Below are 24,626 nucleotides of genomic sequence, written 5' to 3'. Positions count from 1 at the left end.
TGGTTCAATCCCATGACTCCATGAGACCTGTAGAATACTGAATTTCATGCAAAGCAGTCAGTAATGGTAATTATCGGGTTGTTGGGAAAGTCATGAAATATTTTTCTATGTTTTTCGTTGCAAAAATGCATCATGACTTTTCTGACAACCCAATATATTGGTGTATACTGAAACTGAGGAAATTGAAATAAAGTAAATGAGAAGAGAATTATTAATCTTAAGGTGGATGTGTTAATTTGTGACGATTATGAGCTATCTAGCCACCTTAAGGGAAAAACTATGGTTGGCTTTATTTAAAAGCATTTCATTAGCTTAGTTCAATCAGTCTTAAAAGTCATCTTGGGTCAACCTACTTTATCCACTCCCATTAGGCTACTGAGAAAAGTCATGTAGTTGGTATCAATACAAATTCATGGTTTCCAATCTAACCTTATGCATTGTCTAGTTATTTTTTAAATCCCTACTCAAACTACCCTCAAAATCCTTACCCTTCCACAAAATTTCCAGGCCATCAGTTATGCTCACCTTACTGGTAAAGCATACCACCACATTCTGTTTGCCTCATGTTTTCCAACAGACTATGCTCCTGTTTCCCAGAGTGAACTAGTGTGTGTAGGAAATACAGAAGAGGAATGGCCACAATTTCTAATTCTGTGTTTGCTGACAAGAGTAGGAGGTTTGATTACACAGTGTAATTGTTGGTTCCCTTGAACCAATTTTTCTGTTTTCTATAGGGGTCTTAAAAGGCTCAGTTAAATGATTTCCAGAAAACATGTAGCACACTCATAAAACCTTGAAACCTAAATCCTTTTCCACTCAAAAATCTTAAACCATCTATTTTGTGTGTAGAGGACATTCAGCTAAATAAATAAATATCTATTAAACTAATATATATATATATATAATACACACAAAATTTTATACATCTGTGTACATTTTTATATATAAAATAAAACTGAAGGTGAGATAAAGAGCTTCCCACACAAGAAAAAGCTAAAGGAGTTCATAACCACCAAACCTGTATCACAAGAAATATTAAAGGGACTTCTTTAAGAAGAAGAAAAAATAAAAAACATGAATATCAAAATAGCAATAACTACATATCTATCAACAATTACTTTCAATGTAAATGGATCAAACGCTCCAATCAAAAGACATAGTGTAACCGAATGGATAAGAAAACAAAACCATTGCATATGCTGCCTATAAGAGACTCACTTCAGATTGAAAGACACACACAGACTCAAAGTAAAGGGATGGGAAAAAGACAGTTGATGAAAATGGAAAAAAAAAAAAAGCTCCCCAAAAAACTAAGGTAGGAACACTGATACCAGACAAAACAGACTTTAAAACAAAGACTATAACAAGAGACAAAAAAGGACCCAATAAGCCTTATTTATCCAAAGAAACCCAAAATACCACTTTGAAGGGACATGTGCATCCATATGTTCATTGCAGGATTATTTAAAATAGCCAAGAAACAGAGGTAATCTGGTTGCCTATTAATGGATGAATAAAGAGGTGGTACGTATCTATAATGGAATATTATTAAGTCATAAAAAAGAATGAATTCTTGCCATCTGCAACATCGATGGACCTAGAAGATATTGCGCTGAGTGCAGTAAGTCAGGTAAAGACAAATGCCACATAATTTCACTTAAATGTGGAATCTGAAGAACAAAATAAATGAACAAAACAGAAACATACCCATAGATACAGAGAACATTTTGATGGTTGCCAGATAAGATGGGGTTTGGGGAATGGGTGAAAGGATTAAGAAGTACAAATTGGTAGTTACAAAACAGTCATGGGAATGTATAGCATTTGGAATACAGTCAATAGTCATGTAATAACTCTCCATGGTGTCAGATGGGTACTAGATTTATTGGAATGATCACTCCGTAAGTTATATAAATATATAATCACTATGCTGTACATCTGAAACTAATATATTGTATGTCAACTGTAATTGAAATATAAATTATTAAAAAACTACAATGGGCATTACAGTTGTTACTACTTCCTCATTACAAACAGGGTAGTGAATTACAAAATAAGTAAATTTAAGGATATATGAACATGTACATGCATGTATCACAGCATTTTAATTAAAAGGTCAATTAAAATTTTCTACACTTACTCTCTACCTTGCTTTATGTTCTCATAAATCACTTATATAAATTTTATATGTATGAAAGCTAATACAATAAATACATTATAATCTGACATTTTAATTTTATATTTTTATTTGTTAAACACAACTGAAATCTTAATAATATAATATGTTCCCAAGTACAAAAGGGTAGGGAGAAAAAAAAAAATCTTACCATTCTTGCTGACATCCAGTTCCCTGAGATTAATGAGATTTGCAATAGATGCTGGTAATGTTGATAAATCATTGTCTGGCAAACTCAGTTTGTGTAGAGACTGACAGTTAAAAAGTTGCTATTGAAAGAAGGGAGGAAAGGATTTTGATTACTTAACTTTCCTTAAATATTTCATTTATTAACCTTTATACAAACAGTATAGTATCATTAAAACTGAATGAGTTTTACCTACACAAACACTAGAAAAGATCTCTTATTGTTTTATGCTATTGAACTGCTCAGAATGATTTACATCCTTACATTTTGCCCTGAGCAAAATGCACTTATAGAGAATAAAAATAAGCATACAGTTGTATTCTCTGTTGATGGACGTAGTAAAAAATAAGTAGCTGTTAAATATGTATACTTTGGAGCTTATATTGCAAGCATCTTTAGTCCAAAATGAACATTTATGTAAATTAAATTCAAATAGGTACAACTGATTTAAAATGACCCAAAATGTAGAATTCTGATTTTGGACGACAAAATAAATAAGGGAGCAAATATAGTAATGCTAAAATCACAATAATAAAATGTGGTCTAAAAATGTATTTAATGGAAAGCAGTAAGTTAATGGACCACTTCTGAGGTCCATGCCATGAAAACTGTACGGAGCACAAAGGATATTTAGGGCAATGAAAATACTTTTGTATGATACCATAATGATGAATACAGGTCATTATACATTTGTCCAGACCCACAGAATGTACATCAAGAGTAAAGCCAATGCAAACTACAGACTTCAGATGATTATGATTTTTCAACGTAGGTTCATCAATTGTAACAGGTGTACCACTTTGGTAGGATATGTTAATAATGGTGGAGGCCATGTAAGTTTCAGGACAGAATAAGTATATGGGAAATCTCTATACTTTTCTCTTAATTTTGCTATGAATCTGAAGCTGTTCTTTAGGGGGGGAAAAAAAAACTTGTCAGAATGACACTGAATAAGCCCTATTTAAGAGGAACATTCTTCCAAAAAAGGAAAATTGTTAGGTATGATAAGTGATTCAGTTATTTGCACTATCAAAGCAAGCGTCTCTCTTTTCAACACAATTCCCAGACTGAGATCCTACTGGTTGTGATTAGAGAAAAGGACTAATCTTTGCCGTCCATGATCTCTAGTAGAACTAGCTAAGGAAAAGAAACCATTTGCTGAAGAACAGTATATAAGGAAACAGTAAATTACAAAGTATCCTATCTCAACCCAGGGAAGTAATTCATACACATGCAACCCATAATCTTTAAAATTTTATCCATAGCCATATACCGATTTCTTTACAATTTTGGATAGCACTGGCTTTCAACATTTTTTACTACTGGCCACCAAAAGAAATGCCATTTTCAAAAGACTGCCATCCAGTATGTATACAGACACACAAATCTAAAGCAAATTTCGTGTAACAATGGATACATGCAACACACTCTATTTTCTCTTCTATTATACTTATGGTTGCCAGATAAAATACAGGATACCTAATTAAATTTGGATTTCAGATAAACAACAAATAATTTTTTAGTAAATGTCCTATATACTGTATAACACACGTATGCTGAAAAATTATTGCTGTTTATTTCTAAATTAAATTAAACTGGGCATCCTATATTTTTCTTATCTAAACTTGCCAGTTCAAATCATAGTTTGTTATTTGGAAATTTCACATGTATTAAATTGACTTTTAAGCCACCAATGAGTATCTACCCAGTTTGAAAACACTGCTGTTTGGGTGGTAAACAGTTCTAACAATTAAATTAAAGCTATTGCACCTTTTCCATTAAAGAAAATTGAGCAGAGAATGAAGAGGGATTACGATTTAAGGGGAAAAAGTAGTCACAGAAAAATTTTAGCTAAGAAGTTGATAATGTGAGATGTTTCACGACAACAAACTAACTTCCTACTTCTAGTTGTTTCCACATTTCAGAAATGTTAAGGTCCAAAATGTTTCCAAACAAACTGAAATGGCAGAAACCATACAACCTCTAAAAAGCTGTTTAACAATTATGATGTGGTAACTAAAAAAAAAACCAAATTTATCTTCAATTACAATAATACAGATCAATGTTTTCTAACTAGAAAAAAATCACTAATTTCAATTCTTTGTTTAGTTAATTCTATTGGCAGCAGAAATTGTGGCTTTATTATCTCCCTTAGTGGCTATAACAAACTGTAATTAAATAGAAAATTTTAAGTTATTTACACAAGTATTCAGGCAGTTAACCTGAAAAGATAACTGTTAAACAGTCTATTTTAAAAACATTTGAATTGTGCTGCATACCCTAAGATAAAATTAAACCAAAATGGAAATAATGCACACATATATATCGGCAGCATTATGGCAACATTGGGAATATCATATTTCGAGGCATAAAAATAACCACAGGCAATTCTTGAAAGACCATATTAACATACCTTTGGAAGCTCTTCAATCTGATTAGCATCTAAATAGAGCTCCTCCAAAGTTTTTTCAAAAGTAAAAATCTCTTTGGGAACCTGTTCCAAACTGCAATGAGAATAATCGAGAGTAGTGACAGTCTCCTCTTCTCCACGCAGACAACGACATGGGACCAACCGCACAAACAAACTTCGTTTTGTAGTCATTTTTAGACACTGCAATATTCAAATAAAAGTAAATTTGGTTAAAACATACATATTATAACCAACAATTTTTCAAAACAGATTATTCCAATTCATTTATCACAATTTATATATCATAGATAAATATCTCCCTTCCCTACACCCAATGAAATGCATTTAACATTGCTGTACTACAGAAATTTATATATATTGAATTTCAAATTAAACTCAAGCACTTCTGTACCTCACAAAAGATCCGTTAAGTTACCATTTGTATGCTTCTAGAAGAACCATGCTTTATGAGTCTACTCATCCTCAATAAGAAAAACAGTAATACAACAAAGATATTTCTTTAATTTCTGGCTAAGAGCTGCTTGTTTCTTAATTAAGATCTCGGCTACGTAGTTTTGAGTAGGAAGTGGGAATGCAAAGATATTTTCAGGTCTTCCCAACCAGCCATCAGAATCAATCACCTTTTAACTTTCCTTGGACTCCCCCCCTACATCAAAGTTCCAATCTATGCCAAGTATATTTTGTTTCAAGTAAGTATTGGTCTTTTAATTTGCTGAAGTTTATAGGTCTTACATTTGTTAAAGGTTATACACTAGAGAACAAACTTGCTTCAGTAACGTACAGACTTCATCATTTCAAACTCACTGGGAAAAAGGTTCAATTCTGTATTAGTGAAAATTCTCAAGGCTCATTGTATTAAGAACACAATGTATGTACACAGGTTAATTCCAGCTAGGCTAAGATTATATTAGCCAAGAAAAGCCTACTTCAATTAAATAAGAATGACTGCTAATTAGTGTTATCAATTCTTTGTAAAATGATAAATTCTTGCCCTAGGCAGAAGACTCTGTTATAGTATTAGATTACTTCAAGCAGGGCCAAGACTAGGTTGAAACCAATGAGGCAAAACGCCTCAGGCACAAAATGTAAGGAGGCACCAAGAAAACTCAGTAATCAAATTAAATATTTTAATGCAATATTTAAAAAAAAATTAAAATCATTAAAAACAATCCATTTATGAACAAAATTGGTAATTTTTAAATAAAAATAGGATCAATATTACCAATTTTTTCTTTTGCCTCAGGTTCCAATATGGCTCTGCAAGGCACGTTGCTTCTAACACTTCCAATTCTAATTATAGGGTATTCTTAAAGTATATATCAACAATAGAATAATTATTTCCCTTGCAATCTTTTTAAAGATCTGACCATTCTTAATCACATGTCAGGCACTATGCTAACAAGTTCTTTTGAGAAACTATATGCATATTCTCATTTCACCCTTATAGCTTTCTAAGGAATGTGCTATTATTACCCCTAGTTTTCCATAAAGAAACTGATTCTGTGCTCTTACTGTACTATGCTGTGTCTCGATATATATTTGAACTCAGGTGCTCAAAATGATTCAAATATCAATAGGCCTTTACTACATGACTTCTTTAGCATTTACAACAATGGACTACTGATGGGGTTCAGGACATACCACCCCAAAATATGGCACCTTGGTATACTATTTAAACTGAAGGAGTTTGAGAAAACAGCAGAAGCAGGAAGGCCATCTGACCTTCCCCAGCCCTTCACCCCCTGAATCAGGTCACAAAACCCTCAGGTGACAGGTGCCCTCCCTGTATAAAGAGGAAAGAGTAACAGCCTTATCTTTGAAGACAAAGAGAGAAGAATCCTAACAAACAGGCTTTGCTAAATTCCCAGTTTACTATACTGGCCTCATACTCCTTGACTTATCATATTTCTACATGACTGTCCACTTTTCATCAAATCTAGCATAAAAATACTCAGGTTTAACAGTTTCTTTGGGTCTTCATTTTCTTATGAAGGCTCACATGTCACTTAAATTTTACATTACAGAAATTTATATGCTTTTTCTCCTGTTAATCTATCTTTGTTAGTTTAATTTTCAGACCCAGCCAGGGACCCAAAGAGGGCTGAGGAAAAATTTTTCTTCTCCTACACTATGATGTCAAACATCAATTGTTTCCACTTAAAATCTTTGTCTCATGGGGATGCAATGTACAGGATAGTTACTACAGTTAATTAATACCTCAATAAAAACAACAATACAAATCTTGGTCAACAAATACCCAGAAAAGTTTACTGAATGCTTATTAAAAATCTATGTTTATATGAAGATGTGTTTTATTGGTAAGAATAAGCAGTTTTATTGATTTAATAGGCATTTAATTGCTAAAGGGGAATTTAGCTTATACTTATGTGTTCATGAGATAATAAAAAAGATTCCAAAAATGAACATAAAGTTTTTGTTCAAGATATTCTAAGACTTCAACTGATAATGAGTTAGAAGGACACTTAAGAACTATGTGAAAGAGCTCTATTTGTTCTGTCCAATATGGTAACGGCTAGACACAGGTGGCATTCTAACCTTAAAATTCAAGTTAAACCAAATAAAATTTAAAATCTTGTTTCTTGGTTTCACTAACCACATTTTAAATGCTCAAGAGCCACATGTGGCTATGGCCATTATATAGGATAAGAGAAGATACAGGACATTTCTATCACTGCAGATTGTTCTATGGGGCAACATGGTGAGCTGTCTCAAACTACTGGGTTATTGGAAAAGTCATGATGTATTTTTTTCTTGTTTTTCATTGCAAAAATGCGTCATGACTTTTCCAACAACCCAATATTACTCTGGTCCATCATATAAATTACAACTACTATATACTTGTATTTATATAATAAGATGGTATCTAAGAACATGGAAGATATGGCCTAAAAATCCATTTTCCAAAAATCGTAATGGATTTGGGATTATAATTTCTGCGAATAAAGGACATGAAACATTAAGTCAAATATATGTGATTTGAAAGAGTTTATTTTAGATGTTAACATCTGTGCAGGGCACTTGAGGTGGAAGGCAATTTACAGGGCAGAGTAATCATTAATGAAGGTAAAAGAACTTCCAAGATTTTTCTGTAGTGAAGATCATAAATAGATCATGTCGTAGACAGATGGTCAGACTGTAGAGCTTGTCAGAAGAGACAATGAATTCAGGAAAGGAATTAGGTGCTTAGCGCTAGGAAGCTGCAGAGTTCACATCTCAAATAAAAATTCCTGGACAGAGGCTGTGAAGAGAGTTTAGACCTCAGATTAAATTCAGTGGGACTCAACTCCAAACAAAAATGGACCCCAGTTTAGCAGACTAAAAACTGCCAATTGATAAGAAAGGAGGGGGACCTTAAATTACTGAGGGCAGAGGAGGAATGTACCACATGAAAGAGAAATAAATGAGTAACAACACCCAAAAAGATCCTCTCTTATACAATACTACAAAGGAAGTAAACGAAAGGGAGTAAACCAGCCTGGTCTGAACAGGAAGTGATCAACAAGGGAGACTGCTAATTAGAATTTTAGTGTTGTGTTAAGTAAGAGCCACTTTCTAAATCAGACTTTAACACAGATGTAAAAATTTTCTAATCAAGTGGAAGAAGAAGAGACAGCCAAGAAGAAAGGCATAATAATAAGTCAAAACACTTGCTAACAAAAGAAATTAAAGCCACTTACCACTGGGCTGAATTTATATCCGTTATTCTGTTATTTCTTAATTAAACCAACATTATATGAAAAAAAAAAAGGAAGAAAGGGAAGGAGGGAGAGAGGGAGGGAGGGCAGGAGGAAGGAAGGAAGGAAGGAAAGAAAGATAGATAGATAGATAGATTTATGACTTTAAGGACCATCTCGTCTCATTTCTTATTTACCTCAAAATGTAAATTAAAATTCTCAAAAATTCACCAGTGTAAACTGACATACACAACTTTGCTAACTTCTAAATAAATGGCTAGCTTCTTAACCAGTCACTGGATCGCTTTTAATACACTTGTAAACTATGGAGACCCCTCCTCTATATCAAATAATAAATACCTCTCAATCTACCATTAAAATCCCATTACTTGATATTACTGAGGAATAAGTTTTTTTCAAGAAAATGAACTCTAATCACCAATTACATTTAAATTTAGTAGGTTTTGGTGGTTTTATGGGGCAGAAACTGTTCATTTGGCTTTTCAAATTCTTCCTTGCCAGAATTCTTTTCTAGGGTGGTAACAGACCCACTTAAAATACCCACTTTTGAACTTTCCAAGAAGGGTGGATAGGAGATAACGAATGGATGACACAGTTAAAATCAACGACATATACTCAGAAGTCTGCTTCAGGGTGGAATGAGGTTTGGTTCTGGGAAAAAATCTGCTTTCCTTTTCCAGGGCCAGATGTGAACGTGGTGTCCACTGCTATAACCACCATCCTAACCAACCAGCCATAAGACAACAGCAAGCACGATTAAAAACCACAACCAATAAGGCTGACAGAGTAGAAACACAAAACAAGCTAAACAAGCTGTGGGTCTCAGGGTCTCTAATAGTGGTGCTGTTAGAATTAGCTGAACCAGTGCCAACTAACTGTCTACTTCTGGATTTCTTGGTTTATAAGAAAACCAAATCTTTTTGCCTATTAAACCATTGCTAGATTTTCTATACCTGTAGTCAACACATTCCAAAGTGAGATCATCTAAAACCCAAAATAATAGCACTGATTAAAAGTATACACATCATAAATAAATCATGTTTCTTAAAAATTCAGTAATATTACTAAATGTGTTTCCAAGTTTTAGAGGGTCACCCTAAATATATCTGGCTATTTGTCCCTATGCTAAATGGTTTAGAATTACTGAATTGTTTGATCTTCTCCACAAATTCTACATACAGTACACTCCACAATCAATACCTTTGTGTGTAGCAAGCAAAGATGGTCACTAACTTTGTCATACAATATACTACTCCCCCATATGCTGACAGTCTGGTAGAATGGAATTGCCAATAAACTGACATGGAATAAGACTATGGAAAGAGCAGTTGCAGATGAGAGATATGAGAAGTTTGTGTTTACAAACTTTAGTTTGGAAGATGTCCTAGTGGGTTCCTGAGTACGCAGTTGGATATGGGTATTCAGAGATTCGAGGAAGAGATCCAAGCTGAGGATATAAATTTGAAAGTCAACTGCTCAGAGATGACATTTAAAGCAATGAAATTAGATGAAATAAGATGAATGTAGACAGAAAAAAGAACAGGTCCAATGACTGAACCCTGAGATATTATAAAAATAGGTAAAAAACAAGAGGCAGAACCAGCAAAGGACACTTAAGAGAAACAGTGAATCAAGAGAAAACAAACAAAAATGTGTGATATCCTAAGAGCCAAATGAAAAAACAAAAAAATGTTTCGAGGAGGAAGTTATCAACTACCGTGTTTTGTCATGTACAATGCACTCTTTTTTGCCCAAATTTGTGAGGGAAAAACAAGGATACACATTACACATTGGTAGTACTAACCCTGTTATCTATATAAATGTTTTTAATTATTTTATTTATGTTTATGAGTTTAAGTGTAACTCTACAAATCAGTAACAAGGTCAAATATATATGGTGATGGAAGAACTGACTCTGTATAGTGAACACACAATGTGATATATAGATGATGTATTACAAAATTGTACCCTTGAAACCTATGTAATTTTACTAACCATTGTCACCCCAATAAATTTTAATTAAAAAAATCAATAGCAATATCCATATGCAAAATATTGTCCTGGAATACGATAATTGGTTTTGTTGAACTTATGACAAACTTGCAACGATGAAGAGTTCTTGGCCTTCTATGATGTGTAAATATCATAAATTTGTTACTGGCATATAAAATTTCTTGTACGTTCTGTCCATTCTTGCGTCTTGCAATTATTTATTACATAAAATTTCTTGTACCGTGATAAAAAATAAATGCTAAAATTCCTTTATAATACAAGAAACAAGTATACCTAAATGTAAACAAATAAAAATTTGAATTAAAAATTTTAAACGAAAGATTTTTTTCCCCTGAAAGTTTGGGCCAAAAACATGGGTGCACATTATATTCAGCAAAATACAGTATGTTAATGAGAACTTAGAATTACAATTGTGCAGTTAATACAAAAGTCACGGATTATCTTGAGGAGATTACTTATTGTGGAGTGGTGGAGACAAAACACTATTTGGAGGGGATTCAAGAAGTAAGAGGAGTATAACTTGACAAAACAGGCAACTCAGGTAGTTTGGCTATAAAAGACATTAGAAAAATAGAGCAGTAGCAAGGGTAGCATGTGAATCAAGAGTTACAACAGAGCATTTGTAGGCAGATGGAAATAATCTAGTTAGAGAAATAGAACAGCCCACTGATAAATTTTTATAGAGATTTAGAAAACAATTCAGAATATCCTAACAAAATCTCTCATCATACAGACCAATATCTCTAATAAATACAGATACAAAAATCCTAAATTCTAGCAAATCGAATGGAACAATGCATTAAAAAAATTATACATCACAACCAAGTGGGGTTCATCCCAGGAGCACAAGGATAGTTCAACACGTGCAAATTGATCAATGTGATACACCACAAAAACAAAATAAAGGACAAAAATCATATGATTATAGCAATAGATGCAGAAAAAGCATTTGACAAGATACAACACCCATTTATGATTAAAACAATTAAAAGGAGTACAGAAGGAAAATATCTTAATATAATAAAGGCCATATATGACAAACCCTCAGCTAATATCATAATTAACGGTGAAAAACTGAAGCCCTTTGCTTTATGTTCAGGAACATGACAGGACTGTCCCCTATCACCTCTGTTTTTCAACCTAGTACTGGAAGTCCTAGCCAGAGCAATCAGGCAAGAGAAAGGAATAAAAGGCATCCAAATAGGGGATGAAGAAGTTAAATTGTCACTTTTTGCAGATGACATGATGCCATATATAGAAAACCCTAAAGACTCCACCACAAAGCTATTAGAAACAATAAACAAATACAGTAAAGCTGCCGGCTACAAAAATCAAGGTACAAAAGTCCATTGCATTCCTATATACTAACAATGAAACCTCAGAAAAAGAAATTAAAAAAAGCAATTCCTTTTGCAATTGCAACTAAAAGAATAAAATACCTAGGAATAAACTTAACCAAGGATGTGCAAGACCTATACGCTGAAAATTATAGACATTTTTAAAAGAAATTGAAGAAAACACAAAGAAATGGAAAGACATTCCATGTTCATGGAGTGGAAGAATCAACATAGTTAAAATGGCCAAATTACCTAAAGCGATATACAGATTTAATGCAATCCCCATCAAAATTCCAATGGCATTTTTTAAAGAACTAGAACAAAAAATCATCAGATTTGTATGGAATCACAAAAGACCCTAAAATAGCCAAAGTAATCCTAAGAAAAAGGAATAATGCTAGAGGCATCACACTTCCTGACTTCAGCTTGTACTACAGAGCAACAGCAATCAAAACAGTATGGCATTGGCAGAAAAACAGACACACAGACCAATGGAATAGAATTGAGAATCCAAAAAATATACCCACATAAATATGGACAGATAATTTTCAACAAAGAAGCCAAAAACATACAATGGAGAAAAGACAGCCTCTTGAATAAATGGTGCTGGGAGAATTGGAAAGCCACATGCAAAAGAAACTAGACTGCTGTCAGGGTGTACCAAAATCAACCCAAAATAGATCAAAGACCTAAACATAAGACCTGAAACAGTAAACTGCATAGAATAAAACATAGGTACTAAACTTATGGACCTTGGGTTCAAACAGCATTTTATGAATTTGAACTCAAAGGCAAGGGAAGTAAAAGCTAAAATAAACGAATGGGACTATATCAAACTACAGAGCTTCTGCACAGCAAAAGAAACCATCGACAAAATAAAGAGGGAGTCAACTGAATGGGAGATTTTTGCAAACTGTGCCTCCAATAAGGGGTTAATATCCAAAATATATAAGAAACTCATACAACCCAACAACAAAAAAACAAACAATCCAATTAAAAAATGGGCAGAGAACCTGAATAGACATTTCTCCAAAGAGGAGATACAGATGGCCAATGGACATATGAAAAAATGCTCAACATTACTAATCATCAGAGAAATGCAAATAAAAGCCACAATGAGATTTTACCTCACATTGGTTAGAATGGCTATCATCAACAAGACAAATAATAGCAAACATGGGAGAGGCTGTGGAGAAAAAGAAACCCTCATACACTGTTGGTGGGAATGCAGACTGGTGCAGCCACTATGGAAAGCAGTGTGTAGGTGCTTTAAAAAATCAAAAATAGAATTACCACATGACCCAGCAATCCCTCTCTTGGGTATCTACCCAAAAAATCTGAAAACATTTATCTGTAAAGATCTATGTTCTCTGATGTTCACTGCGGCTTTACTTACAGTGGCCAAGACATGGAAATAACCCAAGTGTCCTTCAACAGATAATTGGATAAAGAAGTTGTGGTATACATACACAATGGAATACTATTCTGCCATAAGATGAAACAGTGTCATTTGCAACAACATGGATGGATCTTGAGATTATAATGCTAAGTGAAATAAGTCAAAAAAAGTCAAGAACCATATGATTTCACTGATATGTGGGATATAAAACTGAAAACAACAGAAGAACAAGAAAAACAAATGAAGAAACAAAACTCATAGACACAGACAATAGTTCAGTGGTTACCAGAGGGTAAGCGGGGATGGGGGTAGTAGATGAGGGTAAAAGGGATAAAATATATGGTGATGGAAAGAGAACTGACTCTGGGTGGTGAGCACACAATGTGCTATATAGATGATTATTACAGAATTGTTCACCTGAAATCTATGTAACTTTGCTAACAATTGTCACCCCAATAAACTTTTAATTAAAAAAAAAACTCTCACTAATAAAAAAGCTGCTTATGAGGAAGAAAACAAAACTAAAAAAATCTTGGTTGCAATGGTATAATTAGCTGAATAAAATTTGCTTAGGGTATTTTTCAAAAGTATAGATTACCACAACTTCTAGAGATTGATTAAAGATTCAATACAAAACTCAAGATTCTTTATCTTTATCTAAAACAAAATGCTGATGTGATTCTTTTTCCCAACAGTTTCAACAATAACTGGTTGCTATTATTTTATCTGTACTAAAATCATCATCTTTCCTCCCTCCCCATCCGCTACTATTATTTTGACAAACTCTCAGTTTGGGAATTACTATATTGAAGAGTGAAATCACCATAGAGGTTTTTTAGAATATAGTATATTCTCTATTGATCCAAAGAGATCACAAGTTATACTTGGCTAGGTTTAAGAGAAATCTCATGTTGAAGCAATATTTCTAAATTAGTTCAGAAGTTAAAATGTATAATAAAGGGCCAGTCGAGTGGCTCGTTGGTTACAAGTTCCCTTGGGAGCTTGAGCTCTGAGCAGCAGGGCCGCCAGTTCAGATCCCACATGGGCCAGTGACACTGCGCCCTCTACAGCTAAGATAGTGAACAACAGCTCGACCTGGAGCTGGGCTGCTGTGAGTTGACGACGACAGCCTAGGCTGCAGTGGGCCTGGCCGGCAGCTGGTGTGAGCTTTGGTGAGCTGCTGTGAGCGGCCATCCAATGGCCGGCGAGCGACTGCCTCACCTGGGAAGAGCGCAATGATAATACCAACATGGGCCAGCGAAGCGACATCCTTCACAACTAGACTGAAGAACAAAAGGACAGCAAGTTGTCTGTTCCCCTTCCCCAATTCCCCAACGCTGTTCCCTCCCCCAATTCCCCAATACAATCTTAAAAAAAAAAAAAGCACAATAAAAAATCCTCAGGTATGCTCAGAGTTATTAGATGGTATTTAATAATTGTATAAGGTCATTTTAGTTTAATCACGTCTATCATAGTGTTTGCTAATCTATATTTAGTATACCTGTGCTTAGTTCTGAGGCATTTTATGGACATTATTAACCCATTATTGGTAAGTACATGAAGAGTAAACAATGAAAATAGTGATATGATAAGAATAGAAAAAAACCCTATGTAATAAAAAAACTATAAATGCTGTATTAAGAGCATTTATTCTGAAAGACAGGTCAGTAATTGAATGTATAAAATGTGCTATGCCTACAACATACACAGAAGATGACGAAAGGAGGCTAATGAAATAGCTGTTTCACACTTATGGCTATAAGTTCAACAGCAATGTCTGGAGCCTACTAGCCTAATTCTAATCCAGTAGAAGGCTGAGTTTCTTCAATATCAGCTTTGTTAATCAAACAATGGTTAGCCTAGACATGTATTAAAAAAAATCTTACTGTAACTTCAATACTGAAGTTACTGAGGAGTTCCCACTTTTGCAGAAATGTCCATTTTTATATTTTTACCTATAATTTACATAATGAAATGGACAGATCCTTAAGGCATAACTTGCCAAATGCATACATCCATGTAATCAACAGCAATCAAGATATAAAATCTTACCATCACCCCAGAAAGTTCCCATGTGCTACTTTCTAGTCAACACCCTGACGAAGGGAACCTGACCTGAATAAGAGTTCTATAACGTTTGTGTGCAACTGTTAATGAGAATGCGGGCTTCAGTTCATAGGTAAAGACGTGAAAGTGAAATTGCAGGGTAATAGTTTATAAGTATTTTAATTTTATTTAAGAAAACCCAATGAGCTGTTTTACAAAATGATTTTAACATTTAAGACTCCCAGATTTCTAGTTAAGTCTTTACCAACACTTGATATTTTCAGTCTTTCTTAATTTTAACCTATAGTGGTTGCTTAGCAGTATCTCATTGTGTTTTTGTTTTGCATTTCTGTAATTACAAAAAGCATGGCGGAGCCTCATCTGTACTTGGACTTCATTTAGATGGTAAGATAATTAACTTCAAGCTTGATACTCTAATAGGATAAGACTTTTAAAGAGAATGGCATTTTGTGTATGGAAGGAATGTAAATTATTGTGCAAGAGGATACACTGTATTGGAAAACAATTCTCCATGAACATATCGTATTTCTGCGTGGTCTCAGTCCTCTGAGCAATGTCATTTACAGCCAATTTAAGATGTTTGTATAGGGAGACACTTCAAGATAATTATGTTTAGCAACACTGAGGCAGTCCAACATCCTCTCTCCAGAGCAGATTTGCTTATATTCCAGAGTAAAAATAAGGTCTGTCTCCAGGAGAGGATAGACAGGTCACCAGTGGTCCTCTGTAACATCAGAGTTTACTAATTTGGGTATCCTCTCCTGTAATGCATAACTACTGCTTGAGTAGGTACCATCTGACCCTCACTGTGACATGCTGGCTCAGGTAATCGACATGAGATATTGCCTTGGTTGCTGTTTTTGCAGTAATAAACTGAGTCTCTCATCTAGAGATCCTGTGTTTTCTGACAGGTTAACATGAGTTTTTCTCGTTTTTGTTTTGTTTTTTAATTTTATTGGGGAACTGTGTCTTTCCAGGACCCATCAGCTCCAAGTCAAGTAGTGTTTCAATCTAGTTGTGGAAGGCCCAACTCAGTGGCCCATTTGAGGGATTGAACCGGCAACCTTGGGGTTATGAGCACTATGCTCTAACCAACTTAGCTAACCGGCTGCCGCCTAGAGAGCTTTTAAGAAGGGTAAAAACTCATACCCTTTACTGTTTCTAACTTAAACACTGTAAATTAAGAAACATAGCCACAATGTTTTATACCACCTAACATCAAAATATCAAATCTATTTCCCCATTCCTTGAATTTGGGCTGACCTAGAGACTTGCTTATATAAAACTCAATGGGGCGAAGTTTGCTGGACAAGTAACAGTGCCTATGCCTCAAAGAGATTTACAACTTCTGACTCTACCTTCTTTGAATGCTGCCCTGAGGACATGATGCCATAAAGCAGCCTGGGATGAAAGACCACATGCTGATTCACAAATTCAAGAGAAATATAAACTGGTATTGTTTTAAGCCATCCATCTTTCTATGTTTACCAACTATGTTGATTTTTCAAAGAGGAAGCTTTATACTTTGCCCCTTTTCTTATATTTTTTCCATTTCATTGATTTAGTTTTCTCTGTATTTTCTGCCTTTCACTTATTTGAATTTATCTTTTTCTGATTCATAAGGTGAAGCTTAAATGAGCCTAATAATTTCTTTAAGATTTAAGTTGCACTTCATAAATTTTGATATGCTGCCTTTTTGCTGAATTCCTTGAAAACGCTTTCTAATTTCCCATTTGAATTATTCAGAATTATCTTTATTTCAAAACATTTGGGGATCTACTAAACCTCATTTTGTTACTGATTTCTAATTTGAATACATTAAAGCCTGAGAACATAATGTTATGATTTCAAGTCTGCAATATGTTGAAGCTTTCCAAAAACCACCACATAGCATTTTTCTTGGTGACTGTACAGTGTACACTTGAATGTCACATTCTGCATCTTTTGGGTATAGTGTTCCGTAAATTACAGATTAAAGTGGTTGACAGTGGTGTTCAACTCTATATCCTTACCAATTTAAGGCATCTTTTCCTGTTAATTACTGAAAAATACTGAAATCTCTAACCATACGTGTAAATATTTTTATTTCTCCTTTTATTTCCGTCAATTTTTATTACACGTATTTTGAAGTTCTTTATAGTGAATACACATTTAGGGTTCTCAGATCTCCTTGAATAATGAATCCTTTTATCATACGATGTTCTTTTTTCTCTCTAATAATCTTTGTCTTGCCTGATATCACTACAGCCATAGGAGCTTTCTTTTAAGTATTAATATGGTATTTATTTTTCCATCAATTACTTTTAACAAATTTGTCTTTATATTAAAATGCATATTTGTATGAAGCATATAGTTGGATCTTGCTATTTCATCCAATCTGACAATTTCTATGTTTTGATGCTGCACTTAGTCCATTTATATTTAATATAATTATTGGTGTGGCTTGATTTAAGTATTTCATTACTATTTATTTCCTATTTGCTTTTTGTTCCTTTTTTTTCCTGCCTTCAAACAAAATTTTTTTTTCACAATTATTTCATTTTATGGCCTTTTAGCTATATTCTTTTGGGGATTTGCTCTAGAAATATTCAGTATGCATTTTTTTTTTTTTTTTTTTTTTTTTTTTTTCATCCTGCTACCTGTTGGTAGCTCAGCGGCTGCTCAGCTCGGGCTGGACTCGAACCGCTGCTGCTCAGAGCTCAAACTCTTGAGCGAGCTCTTAACCAAGGGCTGAGCCACTCGGCCGGCCCTTCAGTATGCATTCTTAATTCATCAGTCTGCCTCCAAATATTATACCACTTCATGTATGACCTAAGAAACGTAAAGGAGTATAATTTACTTACATTTACTCTATTTCTTGCTATTGTCATATATTTTACATCTACATGTTATAAAACCCACAATATTTTTTTGTTTTACACTACTATCATTTATGTAAATTTAAAAACTAGAAAGCAGACTTTCATATTTATTTACACATTTACCATTTCCTACAATCTATTTCTTACTACAGATTTGCTGTTAAGCCTATTTGAACAGTTTTTTAAAAAGATACTTTTTCCGGTATTGTAGAATCTGCATTTGGCTCTTTTTCAGTTGCCATAAATACCCAATCCCTCACATATTATTCTGTAAATAGCTTTAAAATCCTTGTCTCCTAGTTTGAATAATTGGGTCACCTATTGTAAGTCAGCTTTTGTTAACTGTTTTCTCTTAATTATGCAATATTTTCCCATTTCTTTGTATGTTTCATAATTTTCATAGTATTTCTTGATGCTATTTGTAAGATAAAAGTTAAGAATTCAGTATAATGTTGTTTTGTTAAGTTTTCCTTATTTCCCAGAGAGTCTATGTTCTTCTTTAAGGATGAATGACTGATAATTCAGATTCCTAGTAAATTTGAGTGGGAATGGCTGCAGCTTTAATTCACCTGTGATGAACCCCCCATTTCCCTACTCCCAACCACAGCCAACTTTTTGATCTTGTCAAAATTTAAGGTAGGAAGAATTAGAGATGAAGTTCCATATATTTTGGGTTCAGTTTATCTTGAGATTCAACTCCAGCAAGGTCCCACATTTAAGAACCATTAAAATTTGCAGGACTACACATTTTTCTAGGCCTTTTAATCCCTCCTCTACAGCTACTTCAAGGCCAAATTCAAGGTGGATGGATTTATTAGGCTTAAGGATTTTATTTTGCCTTTAGGGCTGTCAGATTCCCATTCCTTCCCATAAGTCCACAAGGTCATTCAAGGACAGGGTGACTTATCTGGGTTCCTTCAGTCTTTCCATTTATGGCAATTACTACTTCTCCATCTTGTATAGATACCAGGCACGTGCCCCGCACGGAACCTGTCACATCCTTGAATCACCTAGGAGAGGTTCATGTTCAGGAATTCAGTTCTCTAAGGCTTGATTCCACTGATTTTTCCTAGCCCAATTTTTTTAAGCATAATTTTTATTCTTTCCAGTTTTTCTTATCCTTACCAGTAGACAAAAGGGGTGTGTGAGTGTCCTCCTATATTCTAAATAGAAACAGAAATACCAGATTTCCATTGTAGATGAAATTGTTCTAGAAATAGAAAAGATATTACCATGGAAGACATCCAGTCTGATTCAAGCCTCTGTGAAATCTTGAGAGTTCTCCTCCATCTCAGTTTAGTAGCACTGACACATTTTATGGTACAAAAAGGGCCTAAATATTTTTACAGAAAAACTCTTTCATCCCACAATTAGAAATAAGACTATAAATGCAAACATCCCAGAGAATTGGTTTACTTAACTCTGAAAGCCTAACGTTAAATCATTCTATAATCAGAGGAAGTAGAGGAAGAAGAAAAGAAAGCAGCTCAGTATGGCTCATAACCAAACTTAGGAAAGATGATGCAGAAAGGGAATACTGGAGGTCTCTATGTAAGTTTCAACTGTTTCTAAATGTATACTTAGGCTCTGTTCAACAACAGGTCAATAAAAGCTGTGTACTGAGACATTTGTGGCAACATGTATCACAATGTATATTCACAATGATGTTGCTTAAAGTAGTAGGGAAATTAAATCTTCGCATTGTTTCAAACCTAGAAATAGTTTCCTTATATAGTCTTGACTGGATTCTCAACTCTTTCCCATAACACACAATCCTATGGCAGGATTAACTTCTTTGTATGTAATTCCCTCATTCCTCTTTACTTCCTAGTGGTTCATCTCTGTGCCAAAGTAAATCACAATCGCCTTAGTTTCTGCTAATGACTTGTAACAATTTCTTTTCCTCCTTGAATTCATTAACCATGATCTGGGGAGCCTTGATAGGAACAGAACAATATGGTCAAATAAACCAAAGGAATCCTAGTTCTCTAAATTAGTCTAAGGAACAACCGAATTTTGACCACATGTAGTAGCAATACGCTATACCAAGTAGGTGTATTTTTCCTCCCATCTTAAAAAGAATCTCTCCAGCTATCACCCCTTTTCTCTGCTCCCCTTTACAACAAAATCCCAAACTTGCTATCTATACAGTATACGTATGCTGTCTTCAATTAGCCCATCAATAGTTCTTTTTTAAAAAAATATTTTATTGGGGAATTGGGGGAGGGGAACAGCATTGGGGAATCAGGAAAGGGGAACAGACAAGTTGTTGTCCTTTTGTTCATCAGTCTAGTTGTGGAGGACGTCGCTTCACTGATCCATGTTGGTATTATCATTGCACTCTTCCCGGCTGAGGCAGATCGGTCACCAACCACTGGACAGCCGCTTACAGCGGCTCTTGGCAGCTCACACTGGCTGCCAGCCACTCACGGTAGCTTTACGGCAGCCCACTGCAGCAGGGGCTGCAGCCTACTGATCAACAGCGACTCACGGCAGCCCAGCTCCAGGTCGAGCTGTTGTTCACCATCTTAGCTGTAGAGGGCAGTGTCACTGGCCCTAATGTGGGATCTGAACCAGGCCCTGCTGCTCAGAGCTGGCATCCTAAGCCAGCTCTTAACCAACGTGCCACTGGGCCAGCCCCCATCAATAGTTCTTAAACCCACTCCAATCACACTTTTGTCCCCATCATCTCAGCAGAAACTGTTGTCCCTATGCCATCAGTGGCCTGCCTACATACTGCCGAATCCAATGGACAATTCTAAGTTCACATCTCAGTTGACTTATTAGTAGCATAGCTACCCACTTACTACACATTTTCGTCACTTAGCTTTCAAGACAACACATCTTCCTAATTTTGTTCCTACACCACTGGTATTACCTTAGTTTCCTTTGCTAGTTGCTCCACTTTATGCCAACCTTTTAATACATTATAGTGACAGAGAGCCAGATCCGGGCCCTGTTCTCTATCTATATGCACACCCTTGGTGATCATCCAGTTTCAAGTCCTGAAATATTATCAACTCTTTAAATACTAAATACGCTAACAACACCTGTCTTAATTTGGGCTCTCCCAAAAGCAAAGCCTTAAGAAAGGACTTGAGTGCAGGCAGTCTGCCTAGGAACTGACCTGAGGGAGGAGGAAGAGTATGACAGAGGAGAGAAAGCCAATATAAGAAATGGTACTGATATCAAAGTCATCCCTAAAGACAACAGAGGTTCTTTCTACTTAAACCTCCTGAGAAGCACAGAAGAGGTCTCTTACAATTGTCTGTTCATAGGATGAGGCGGTGAGCTCTTGTTATCATCTGCTCCTGTCTCCCACTGATTGGAATTGCTTCTATGGGTATTAACTTTGCCTCACTACCAGCCTACACTTGCTTTCTGTTTCTGGACTAGCTAGCCTCCCGCAGCAGAGAAATCATGGAGCTCACTACCACTTGGAAGATCAGCCACGGTAACTCCAAGCTCTCATGGTACTGTTTCTTGCACCTAAGATTAAAATCGAGGTAAGCCAGGAGGATGTGATGCTAGACACCAGAATGGCCTGCTGCACTGAAGTCTGAACCATGCAACGCTAATCCCAGACTTGCATATCCAATTCCATATTCTATGTCTCCAATTAGTGGAGTCTTTTAAAAGGAAAAAGCAGTAAGTCATAATTTAGAAAAGAGAAAGAGTGAAAATAACGAATGAATCCAAGAGCTTGTTCTGTTTTTGATAGGAATAGCAGAACATAAACATTAAAAACAGACAATTTCCCAGCAAGTCTAAAGATACAAAACATATAGCAGTAGGAATCAGAATGGGAATTTAACAGCACAGATAAAAAGTATTTTTGCATTTGAGTACATGTAGACTTTTATCTATCATATACTGCAAAACAAAAAGGTCTTTTTAAAGACTCAATAAGCTCAAATACACAGGGGTGTATTTTAAATTTTACATGACTTTCTATAAAAAAATACAAATTACAAAATTGCCTCAAGAAATAGCGAATCATGGATGAAATTTAAAGGTTTGTCAATAAATTACTTCTCTAAAATACACTAAGGGATGGTGCAGGTGCTTGACCACCTGAATCTGAATAATACTATCAATTATAATTTTATATATATATATATATAGATAGATATAGATATAGATATTCACAGAATGTGGAGTACAGCATAGGGAATATAGTCAATAGAACTGTAACAGCTATATACGATGTCAGAAGGGTAGTAGATTGGGGGAGGGGGTTATCACTTTGTGAGGGGTGTAAATGTCTGTTACATTGTTTTGTGCACCTGAAACTAACTAAAAAAAAAAAAAAGACGACACTAAGCACCTAAGCACTAAGACTAAATAATGGAATTTAGTCACAAGGTTCAAGAGAATTAGTCATATGAAATATGTAAAACTTTCCAATTCATGTTACAAATTCAACGTAATTGATACCAACACCTATCAAAGTTAACAAGTATCCATAAACCACTCATATTCAGGAATACTTGAGAAAATCCTAAATTATATAAAAGAAACTCAAATGTAGTAGTATACTACACATGACTAAGAAGAATAAATTCTAGGAATGCCAAGATGAATAAACATGAGGCAAATCTATTAACAGTATGTCACGCAAACAGATGAAAGGGGAGTGAAGGGGGAAGGATCTTGACACTGCCAAAAGGGACTAACAAAAGACAACATTCATTCTTTAGAACAATCTTAGTAAACTAGAAACAGGACATTTCCTCAATTAGAAAAGCAACCATGGGGCCGGCCAAGTGGCTCAGTTGGTTAAGAGCTTGCTCAAGAGTGTAAGCTCTAAGCAACAGGGTCGCCAGTTCAATTCCCACATGGGCCAGTGAGCTGTAACCAAGTTGAGCTGCTGCTGAGCTGCCAACCTGGCAGGATAGTTCAGCTGGTGAGAGCACGTGCTCCTAACAACAAGGTTGCCTGTTCGAGATAGTGGGCTATGGCCACTAAAATGAAGACTGAACTCGGCACCTTGAGCAGAGCTGCCGCCCGGGTGGCTCAGGGGATAGAGCACGTGCTCTTAACAAGGCTGCTGGTTCGACTCCTGCGTGGGATGGTGGCTACACCCACTCGCAACTCAGACTGAACTCAGCACCTTAAGCTGAGCGGCACAACTGGACTTGGAGCTGAGCTTGCTGCACCCTCCACAACTAAGATTGAAGGACAACAACTTGGATGTTCCCCTTCCCCAATTCCCCAACACTGTTCCCCTCCCGCAATTCTCCAATAAAAAAAAAAAATCTTAGAAAAAAAGCAACCATCAGCATCATGTTCAAGAAAACAAAAGAAATATTAGAGGCATTCCCATTAAAAAGAATATCAGCCCTATCAAGCAAGTGAAAAAATGCACAGAATGGGAGAAAATATTTGCAAATCATGTATCTGATAAGGGACTTGCATCTAGAATATATAAAGAACTCATGCAACTCAACAATAAAAAGACAAATAACAAAACTTTAAATGGCAAAAGATTTGAATAAGCATTTTTCCAAAGATATACTAATGGCTAATAAGCATATGAAAAGATGCTCAACATTGTTAGTCATTAGGGAAATATGAATCAAAACCACAATGAGATAAAATTTTACACCACCTAGGGATGGCTATCTTTAAAAAAAAAAACAGGTAATAGCAAGTGTCAGAGGAGGGTGTGGAGAAACTGGAACCCTCATACATTGCAGATGAAAATGTAAATTGATGTAGTCACTTTTGGAAAATAGTTTGGCAGGTCCTCCAAAAACTTAAACATAATTACCATATGACACTCAATTCCACTAAGTATATAACGAAGAGGACTGAAAACACATGCTTTCAGAAAAACTTGTAACTACTGTTCACAGCAGCATTACCTATGGTGGCCAAAATGTGGAAACAATCTAATATCCATCAACTAATGAATGAATAAATAAAATGTTGTAGGCCGGCCAAATGTCTCAGTTCATGAAGATCATGAGCTCTGAACAATAGGGTCTCCAGTTCGATTCCCACATGGGCCAGTGAGCTACGCCCGAGCTAAGCTGCTGCTGAGCTGCCAACAGGTGGCAGGATGTCTCATCTGGTGAGAGCACATGTTCCTAACAACAAGGTTGCCAGTTTGACTCCTGCACGGGATGGTGGGCTACGCCCACCCACAACTAACATTGAAAACGGCACCTTGAGCTGAGCAGTCGGGAGCTGCCGACAGGCGGCCGGATGGCAACTAGACTTGGAGCTGAGCTAGCTGTGCCTTCCACAACTAAGGTTGAAGGACAGCAACTTGGCTGTTCCCCTTCCCCAATTCCCCAACACTGTTTCCCTTCCCCAATTCCCCAATAAAAATCTTTTTTTTTTTTTAAGATTTTTTTTTTTTATTGGGGAATTGGGGGGATGGGAACAGTGCTGGGGAATTGGGGAAAGGGGAACAGCCAAGTTGCTGTCGTTT

The 24,626-nt window shown here is 35.5% G+C and overlaps 1 protein-coding gene across 10 annotated transcripts in view; it reads right to left on the bottom strand.

Annotated features, from left to right (window-relative positions):
• The window catches only part of ERBIN (erbb2 interacting protein), a 113,723-nt gene that overhangs the window by 67,091 nt on the left and 22,006 nt on the right, over positions 1 to 24,626 (bottom strand). For 9 of the 10 annotated variants that reach the window (XM_019652442.1, XM_019652443.1, XM_019652449.1 and 6 more), the window contains exons 2-3: positions 4,777 to 4,974; positions 2,328 to 2,445 (exon numbers count right to left, since the gene is read on the bottom strand). In XM_019652442.1, coding sequence (XP_019507987.1) covers positions 2,328 to 2,445; positions 4,777 to 4,965 — 307 coding nt within the window. In that variant the 5' untranslated portion in view covers positions 4,966 to 4,974. Of the gene's footprint in view, positions 1 to 2,327; positions 2,446 to 4,776; positions 4,975 to 24,626 lie in introns of those variants that run through there. The other variant, XM_019652451.1, reaches the window with a different exon arrangement.

This window comes from Hipposideros armiger, unplaced genomic scaffold (genome assembly GCF_001890085.2).
Source record: "Hipposideros armiger isolate ML-2016 unplaced genomic scaffold, ASM189008v1 scaffold_179, whole genome shotgun sequence".
NCBI classification, from domain to species: Eukaryota; Metazoa; Chordata; class Mammalia; order Chiroptera; family Hipposideridae; genus Hipposideros; species Hipposideros armiger.
This window is presented reverse-complemented; position numbering and strand designations above follow the sequence as displayed.